The sequence below is a fragment of the Aegilops tauschii genome, chromosome 2 (genome assembly GCF_002575655.3).
Source record: "Aegilops tauschii subsp. strangulata cultivar AL8/78 chromosome 2, Aet v6.0, whole genome shotgun sequence".
NCBI classification, from domain to species: Eukaryota; Viridiplantae; Streptophyta; class Magnoliopsida; order Poales; family Poaceae; genus Aegilops; species Aegilops tauschii.
The window spans coordinates 306,279,611-306,290,008 of NC_053036.3; the positions used below are offsets into that span (position 1 = coordinate 306,279,611).

General features: G+C 45.5%; 1 protein-coding gene across 1 annotated transcript; it reads right to left on the reverse strand.

Moving 5' to 3' along the window:
- Positions 1–3,433: 3,433 nt before the first annotated feature.
- On the reverse strand, positions 3,434–4,286 carry LOC120973987 (uncharacterized). Its single transcript, XM_040400329.1, has 2 exons — positions 3,582–4,286; positions 3,434–3,490 (listed from the first exon to the last, which is right to left on the reverse strand). The coding sequence occupies exons 1-2, from the start codon at positions 4,284–4,286 to the stop codon at positions 3,434–3,436; spliced, it is 762 nt and encodes a 253-aa protein (XP_040256263.1).
- Between the last annotated feature and the right edge of the window lie 6,112 nt (positions 4,287–10,398).

Genomic DNA, 10,398 nt, shown 5'->3' on the forward strand with positions numbered 1-10,398 from the left:
TCCGGCCAAATGAGATCGAGCGTGTTGGGTAATGTGGTGCACCCCTGCAGGGAAGTTTATCTATTCGAATAGCCGTGATCCTCGGTAACAGGACGACCCGGAGTTGTAGCTTGACCTTATGACAACTAGAACCGGATACTTAATAAAACACACCCTTCCAAGTGCCAGATATAATCTGGTGATCGCTCTCACACAGGGCGACGAGGGGAGGATCACCGGGTAGGTTTATGCTATGCGATGATACTTGGTGAACTTACCATCTACTCTCTTCTACATGCTGCAAGATGGAGGCTGCCAGAAGCGTAGTCTTCGACATGACTAGCTACCCCCCTCTTATTCTGGCATTCTGCAGTTCAGTCCACCGATATTGCCCCTTTACACAGATACCCATGCATATGTAGTGTAGATCCTTGCTTGCGAGTACTTTGGATGAGTACTCACGGGTTCTTTCTCCCTCTTTTTCCCCTTTCCTTTCTACCTGGTTGTCGCAACCAGATGCCGGAGCCCAGGAGCCAGACGCCACCGTCGACGACGACTCCTACTACACCGGAGGTGCCTACTACTATGTGCAGGCCGCTGACGACGACCAGGAGTAGTTTAGGAGGATCCCAGGCAGGAGGCATGCGCCTCTTTCGATCTGTATCCCAGTTTGTGCTAGCCTTCTTAAGGCAAACTTGTTTAACTTATGTATGTACTCAGATATTGTTGCTTCCGCTGATTCGTCTATGATCGAGCACTTGTATTCGAGCCCTCCGAGGCCCCTGGCTTGTATGACTTGTTTTATTTTTAGAGTTGTGTTGTGATATCTTCCCATGAGTCCCTGATCTTGATCGTACACGTTTGCGTGTATGATTAGTGTACGATTGAATCGGGGGCGTCACACCGTGTTCCCTGGATATCCGGGCTGCCCAAGTCGGATGTTCGGCCACAGCTATCCAGAGAGCATCTGGGTTCTGTGACTTCGCCGGATGTCCAGGACTTCCATCCATGCCGGATGTTCGGCCCCTCTGTTTTATTCTCTCCTCTCTGTTTCTCTACACAGATGTTACACTGTGCCGGATGTCCGGCCTACACCTGTCACTTACACTACAACGGCCATATTTGCTCCAATACTATATATAGCCTTCTTCCCCCACGGGAGAGGGTTGACCATTCACTTTGAGAAAACCCTAGAACACATTTCTCTCTCACACACACTCATACACCAAATCTTAGATCCCACAGGGATTTGAGAGCATTTGTGAGAAGTTGTCCAAGCAAGTGATAGATCCACTCCTTCCCCATCTTTGCACCAAAGGAATTCGTGATTTGAGCACGTGTTGAGATTTTCCCCATCGTTCTTGTTACTCTTGGAGGTTGGAGACTCCTAGACGGTAGGAGTCATTTGGAGAGGAATCGACCATTGTAATTACCCCCGGAAAGTTTGTGAGGGTTTGGAGACCACCTAAAGTTCTACCACTAGTGGTTGGGAATCGCCTTCGTGGTGATATCTCAAAGAGAGAATAGGGTGAGCCTTCGTGGCATTGGTGTGCCTTCGTGGTAACACCCACCTCTCTAAACGGTGACGTAGCTTCCCTCCAAGGAAGTGAACATCGGCATACATCCTCGTCTCTCGGAGTTGCGGTTATTCCTAACCCTAACTTCCTACTTGTGGTTACTTGTCTCTTAGTCTTTACTTATATCATATTGTGCTTGCTTACTCACATACTTGTGTTACTTGCTTACCTTGCTTAGCTCTTAGCATCTTACTTGCAACTGTTAGGCTCACTTTCATATTCCGCATTATTGCCTAAAATTGCTAGGTAACAATTAAAATGTGTAACTGTGCCTATTCACCCCCCTAGGTCCATCTCAATCCTTTCACACCTGCATGAGGGGACCCATATGGACATGGGTAGTGGGGCAAGTCCCCACACCCCTGGTCTAGGCACACCAAGATCCTCCCCTAAAAGGAATATGATCATATCCCGAAGGGATAAGATCAAGATCCCTAAAAGGGGGGATAGCGATCAGTGGGGAAGGAAAGGAGGGATTTCCTTCCTCCCCCTTGGCCAACGAGCCTGAGGGCTTGGAGGGCAAGCCACCAGCCCCCTTCACGCCTATATAAAGGTGGGGAGGCGTTGGGGTAGACACCCTTCCACACTTGCCCGTCTCCCTCCCATTACACCTCGTCCACCTCGCGCAGACACTTGGTGAAGCCTTGTTGCAGTTCCACTGCCAGCACCACCACCACATCGTCTTGTTGGTTCAGATCTCATCTACGTCATCTCCCTATCTTGCTGGATCAAGAAGGAGAGGGCGCCACCGAGCCGAACGTGTGCTAATCTCAGACACACTCCCCTCTCTCATTGCTAGCATCTCAATAGATAGATCTTTGGGTGTTTTGTAGGAAGAATTTTTGTTTTCCATGCAACGTTCTCCATCACTTCAAACTCATAATTCCTGATAATTCTATTCGTCACACTTCGAGCAATCTATCGTAACCAAAAGAATTCAAAAAAAACCATGCCATTTAGAAGAACCAAAAGAACACAAGAGCAAATATGACATAGTGCAAACAGCAACAACATACAAAGGTTTAATAGGTAATATAGGTTCTTATGGTGCTATAAGGTGAAAGGTGAAGGAATCAACTCAAAACGAGCCAATGGATGATGAACTATTGCTATATAAGCTTATATTGGAGATACTATGGAATATGATCAAAAGTATACAGAGAACAGCATAAATGTTGCTTGGTAGATTGCATATGACATAAGAATTCGTTTGCAAGAAGAATCAACTGAAACGGAGTACTGCAACTCAAGTTATAGTGAAATAAAGTTTGAATTGTATTTGAATTCAAACGGGTCAAAAAATATTTGAATGTGGAGTATACTGGATATGAACAGAAAGCATATGACACAAGGGTTTAGGTGCAAAAGAAATCAATGGATTAGGATATATGGATAGCAAGATATGGTTTGAATTCAAATCTGAATTGCTCAAATTTGAATAGCTCAAAAGTTGAAAGCAATGATGCTAGTGGATAGTTAAGATCGATATGAATATCTAAGAAAAAGTATCACTAGAATTGGATTAACGGATCAAAAGATATAAGTAATTCAATATAGTAACATTGAATCTTCTTAGGAACTATGACATGGCTACGATCAAAATTAGTGGAGTAATCTGACTATGATCAACATTATATGTTCACATGTAGAGAGGGGACGACTTCTAGTATTTCCGTGGGAGAGAAGAAATATTATTTATTCTAATTAAACCAAAAATTGATTTAATCCTAATTGAATGATTTTTGGGTGCTCTTTGGATCTCTATATATATTTGTTAAGTCTAGCGGATAGTCAATGTAGGACTAAAGAGAGATGTACACAGAGACTTAATTTTTTTTTGAGTGGTAAACCCGACTTTTATTGATTATTGTTTCGGTTTACAGGAATGACAAAGGGATCATGGGGTTCTCCCAGCCACACATGGCGTCCCTGAACTAAAAAAGTAGAAAACTTTGCTATATTATGAGCATCTATGTTCCCTTTCCGACCTTCAAAGATGAAATCACATCGAGCAAAAAGTCTCGCCTGAGCTTGGATCTCCTTGATGATATTGTTGTATCTTCCTTCTGACCCCATCTTGATTTCCTCCACCACGGTCTTGCAGTCACACGCCACAACAATGTGGTCTGCATATAGATCCCGAGCCAGGGCAAGAGCCTCGCGGCAAGCTAAAGCTTCCAGCATTGGTGGGTCATTTATTTCATCAAAAACCATTGCTGAAGATCCAAGGAAAAATCCTTCATGGTTCCTTCCGATGGTAGCCGCTGCCCCTCTTCTCCCATTTCTTGAAACTCCCCCATCAACTTGAATTTTAATAGATCCCACTTCAGGCGCCCTCCATCCTTGCCCAGCAGCAAGCCTCGGACCTCCATGTTGTTCATCATTTGGTGTCACCCGCCCGGCCTGGATGGTTGCCAGTTCTGCGATAAAGTTTGTAACAAAAGAATGAGTCGCGTGTGGGCTTTGGAGCTCACCCTCATGGATAGCCCTTCTTCTTGCCCACCATATTGCCCACATGGTCACCACCATCGTAACCTGACTGTCTCGAGGTAGATGATCAAAGGCTGAGAACAACCACACCCTGGCATTCGGCTCTGCCGACGACTGTAGGAAGTCTAGAATATTTTCATTTACCAGAGCCCACACGCACCTTGTCACTGAACATTCAAACAGAGAATGTCGCCATGAATCTCTCATCCCGCAAAGCTGGCGCTTGTCATCATCCGCCATTTTTCTAGCATGCCTCACGTCCTCCGTTGGGATTGATAGTTTGGACAACCTCCACATGAAATGTCGAATTTTTCCCGGAACTTGAACAGACCACAAAGTCTCCCATGATTTTGCTTCCGCTTCGATATCAGAGGATCCCGATCTTCCTTCTAACCAGTCCTCCCTTCTACGCTTTGTGTCTGCGAGCATTTGATATGCAGATCTTACCGAAAACAGTCCGTTTCTTTCAAAGTTCCAAGCCCAGTGGTCGTCCATCTACCTGGTGCAAACCGGAATGGCCAAGATTGCCTGTGTGTCCGCCGCAATGAAGTTTGCATCCAAGGCTTCTCTATTCCACGCAGCATTATGTGCATCAATGAGCTCACTTACAAAAGGAGGAGGGTTGGCTGAGAGACAAGCAAAAGGTCTCATTGAAGCGCTCCTTGGAATCCAGTTATCCATCCAAATTCTAGTTGTTGTACCATCTCCAATTCTCCTGATGATCCCTTGCTTAAGGACATCTCTCCCCTCCAAAATCGCTCGCCATACCTGTGATGGCTGGTTACCAAGTTCAGCTTCCAATATTGTATTTTGAGGATAGTATACTGCCTTCAAAATTTTCGCACACAGTGACTCTGGTTGTTGCAGAAGTCTCCAAGATTGTCTTGCTAGGAGAGCTAGGTTGAAAAGCTCGAAATCACGGAACCCTAACCCTCCCATAAATTTTGGTTGAGTCATGGCCTTCCAGGAAACCCAAGCTGGTTTCCTTTTGCCCTCTTTGCTGGCCCACCAAAATTGTCTTATCAGCTTGTTTAAATGTTCACAAAGCCCCCTTGGTAATTTGAAACATGACATTGAGAAAACTGGCACCGCTTGTGCCACTGATTTCACCAAAACTTCCTTCCCTTATGATGATAAACACTTTTCCATCCACCCTTTCAACTTGCTCCATAGTCTGTCTTTCAGATACTTAAACGCCCCATTCTTTGATGTACCTATATCAGAAGGCATCCCTAGGTACTTTTCGTTCAATGATTCATTGGGGACATTAAGTATGTGTTTGATCTCATCTTTGATAGTAGTTGGGCACCCCTTACTAAAAAAGATAGAATACTTTGAAGTGTTAATTCTCTGACCTGAAGCCTGGCAATAGCTCTCCAACAGGTTTGACACCTCGTTCGCCCCTCCTCCGGTTGCTTTAAAGAACAGCAAGCTATCATCCGCAAACAACAAGTGATTAACAGGTGGTGCCGAGGGCGCCACTTGTATCCCACCCAGTTGAGATGACTCACTTAGATTTTTCAATAGGCCTGAAAGGCCCTCCGCTGCCAATAAGAACAGGTAAGGGGAGATAGGATCTCCCTGACGAATACCTCTGCTAGGTCTGAACTCTTCCAATTTCCTTCCATTGAATAAAACCGAATAAGAAACATATGATACCATGTTCATCACAAGATCAACCCATCTCTGAGAAAAGCCCAATTTCAACATTATTGCTCTTAAATAATCCCACTCCAATCTATCATATGCTTTCATCATATCCAATTTAAGAGCGCAGTGTCTGTGTTTAATTGCTTTGTTACGCTTCATAAAATGCAGGCACTCATAGGCTACTATGATATTATCAGTGATCAAACGCCCTGGCACAAAGGTCGACTGTTCTGCTGAAATTACCTCCGGGAGCACTGACTTCAGTCTGTTGGCGATGACCTTGGAGGCTATCTTATAAAGTACATTGCATAAACTTATCGGTCGGAATTGTGATAAGAGGGAAGGGTTTTTTACCTTCGGTATCAAGACCAGATAAGTTTGATTGATGCCCTCTGCACTCTCCTTCCCCTCCACGATCGCTAGGACAGCCCTGGTTACTTCTTCCCCGTACACCCGCCAATGTTTTTGGAAGAAATGCGCCGGAAATCCGTCCGGACCTGGCGCTTTCGTAGGAAACATTTGATAAAGCGCTGTTTTGACCTCCTTTTCTGTGTACACTGCATCCAAATGTGCCCGCATATCATTCGTGACCTTCACTGGAACCGAGTCCAACACTTCTTGCATATTGTTACACCCCTCGGATGTATAGAGATCCTTATAAAACTCGGTTGTCATCACTTCCAGCTCCTCCACATCTTCCGTTACCTGTCCATCTGACCTGGTCAGGGCTGAGATTTTGTTCTTCCTCCTCCTCATCGAAGCCCTTTGCTGGAAATATTTCGTGTTACTATCTCCATAAGTGAGCCAATCAACCCGCGAGCGTTGTACGTGTGCACGTGAGAAGAATTGCCACGCACTGGGCCAAAGAGACAAGGCCCGTGGGTGAAAAAGAAAAGGAAAGAGAACACTTGGGCGCCCTGCTGTTGGGCTGCGTGTTGCTACTGCTATGTTGTGCTCACGGGAGTGGGTAAAGAGTTGGTTCACTCAGTCTGCCTGGCATTTTTTTTAAACGCAGCGAAGGTTTTGTGGCCCTAAACAAATCTAGAGGTATTTTTAAAAATACCATAACATTTTCATTAAATTACCTGTACTCATATGGAATTCTTTGAACTTTCTACTCCGGGCAAATAGATTTTCTTAAATTTTATAAAACAATTTTCCATAATAACAATTTCCTAAATTAATTCTTAGGGTTTATTAAATGTCCAAAATAGTTTTATGAACTCCAAACAATTATTCAAAACATGTCCTAATTAAATTTAAATTGAAGAAGTCATAGTATCTTCTTTCATTGTCTTCTTTTAAATTGGGAATTATTTGAATATTTAAAAATTCAAATAAACTCTCAACTGCAACTAAAACCAAATGAGGAATTTGGGGAAGTCATTTATTCCCTCTCATTTAATATTCAGTAAACTCCAAAAAGTTTTAAACTCCAGGCTTTGGCTGAAGAATGTAAGATTCTTAGACCATCCGAGGTACCTGAGCGGGAGCTAGAGGGACAAAGCTCTAAAGTGTGATCTTGAGATCCGTTCCTCCTGCTGCTTCCTCCATTAGAAACTAAGAACGGACATTGGAAGAAGTGGCACGACGACAATCAATGACATGACAGAAAACTCAAACCATCAGGATTACAAAGATAATGGAGTGAGCATTAGGGGAGGTGGTGCGTTTGGAGGGACGGCCATGGTGCTGGTGGAAACGCCAACAGGGAGAAATCATAGGAATTCATGAGGTACTTGAGATGTAGGTACAGTGCTTAATGTTGATTGGGTGCAATTTCATTTCTTGCAAGTTTTTTTTAGGAAAGGAGGAGAACCCCGACCTCTGCATTTGGACGATGCATGCAGCCATTTTATTAATTATTCACACAAGACCTTATAAGTCATACAACAGTAAGATTAAAGCCACCGTCTAGGCAACATCTGTCGCTACTCCTATCCAGTTGATGTAGGATGCTGATAGTCTGGGCATAATACCAAACAAACCTCGCAGCCAAACCTAACATGTAAGACATGAGGTCCCAAATAGAACGCCTGCCGGGTATGGGGCACCCATCAGTCCGGCGCACTCCTCAACCAGGACGCCTGCCGGGTATGAGGCCGATGCAGCCACCTGCCACAAATCCATCTTCAGTGATGTACTGCTGCATCTACCTTGCCCGGTCTAGCAGCCATCGACGCCACCTCGACGCTAGACAACGCCACCATCCTGCGCTCGTCCATCATCACACGCCCACCGGCGAGACCCCGCTGCTCCATGCCGCCAAGACCCGCCGTCGTCGACGCGAGAGAAGGCACGCCACACCACCTCACGCCTCTTCCATCCAGCGCCGCTCCACAAACGATGCCCCCAATAGGGAACACGACACCGCAACGCCGCCATCGTCCGATCCGGTGATCTTAGGATTTCTCCTGGAGCGGCACGAGCAGGTTGACGATAGTTGCTTGACGATGCCTTCATCAAGGTAACGACGTAGCCGCTGCCATCGCCCGCCATGACCGGAGTCGGCTCGGTTTTCACCGGCGACTATGTCTCCCCAACTCGCCGCCGGTGCTAATAGTGAGATCCAAGATCCGTCACTACCAGCCTGGCCAACCGCCTTCGGTGGAGAAGGCAGCCACCACCACCATGCCCGGGCCAAGAGACCCGGACGTCCTCGTGCCGCGAAGATTACCCAGGGGATCTCCTCTTGCCGTTGTCGAGACGAGGCACATCCGCAGTGGATCTCGATCTAAACCCCTCGGGCCCAGATTAGGTCTCATCGCAGTTAAAATCTCATCTGCCAAACGGCCGCCGGAAATCTCCCTTGCAGTGGATTTCATTTCTTGCAAGTGAAACCAATAGAAATGATAAACGTGCATGACATTGAAAAAGCATTGGTTACATCAAAAAGAAACTTTAGTTTGGTGTGTGGCACCTTTTAGCCATACTCTCTCTGCTCCAAAATAAGTGTTAAGTGTTAAGACATTTATTTTGAGGCGGAGAGAGTATATACCATGGATCGTGCCACTTTTCCCTTCGTCGGAAGAGTGCATGCAAAAAAAAAACTAAATTTGATGGTATCCGTTCTGAAAGGTGAGAGGTCAGACATTTGAAATGACAAAACTTGTCGGTAGCGAGACCAATATATCGTACAAAAGTGATACTACCATGAGATTCCAACCATATCAATTTTGTGTCACATAATTTCACCTCGTGAATAGTGTTGCTAATTTTGATCAAGATGATGATGGACTCCGACGATGCCGCTACGTACTTAAGCACGTCACACGTTGACACGTTGCTAATCAGACATCCTCTTATTTCGCATGTGCGCGAAAAGATTCCACAAGTGCGAACAATGTGCGGCGGATACGCAACCCCAAATTTGAGATACGGCCTGCCTACCTTTGTTTCAGCTAGCCAAGTCGTCACGCCATGTTATATTTGCACCTTCTGAAAAAGAACAGAAAAGGCAAGATTTGTTACATATATACAACTATTATGTGCTCGACTCTACTTCAAAAAGGAATTTGCTCGTGTTGTAATTATGCATTATGCATGCTGGTTAAGAAGCTTAACATATATAATAAACTAACATTTTATTTTATACTCCCTCCATCTCAAAATAATTGTCTCAACCTTATTACAAAGTTAAAATTAGTACAAAGTTGAGACACTTATTTTAGGATGAAGAAAATATAATATTAAGGTAAATATCGGCCGAGATCAACTCATCGGTTCCTGCATCCATGTGTCTGTGTCCATCACGCATGGCTCTTCTCTTTCTCTTCAGAGCTTTTTTTTTTCGAGTGCTCGTTAGAGCATCCAGAGCCATGGACACCAACAAACGTTCACGGATGCGGTCAGATGCGTCCACTACAGTGATCGGGCACTCCTTAAATTTCGTTCTGTGTGTCTGAATACCTCAAACTTGAAACCTTAAATCCATACACAACATGCAAAAAAGAAAACATATGTACTAAGCAGATCAACTAAATCTACACTGCCCTACTCCTCATCCGAGATGCCCACGATATCCGTGCCTGGCCCAGGATATACGCGTCAGCCGCAACTGCGGCTCCTGTGGCTCCTCTGCATCTGCCTCCGCCTCCAGTTCGGCGAAAAGCGAGTTGGTCACTGCCCGTTCTTACCGGTTGAACCGCTTGCTGGTCTCGACATACGCCTCATCCTAAATGGACTCTACGATGACGGCATGCTCCGTCATCTCCGCCGCTTGGGCTAAATATCTTTATTTAGGTAATAACTAGGTAACGAAGTTATAACCTTTTGAATTTGACCAAGTAGGCACATTCTCATTTTTTTTTTTTTCAATGAGACAATTTTGGAAAAATTAAGAATTTCGGTATTCTTCTCATATTGATAAAGAAATACCCCTCCCCTCACGCCCTCGTGTTGCTCCAGCGAGGTCACACCAGGGCACCCAAGACCAGCCGGACAAGGCCTCTCCCCTGTCTCCTCCTCTCCCCTCACCACCGATGAAAGAGCGTCGTCGGGCAAAGCCGGGGCGGCGTCAGTGGTCGTGGGGTTATTGGTCTGTGCGTCGGGGGCTGGATCCGGTGGCCTCATGACTCAGGGCAGGATGCGGTCAGGGGCTTCGTCTGCAGGCGAGGGCAAGAGTGGAAGGTGCTGCTGGTGGATCACAGATGAAAATAGGGGCGGAGGCCCCGAGAGTTCGAGCAGTTCAAGTGTGTTGACC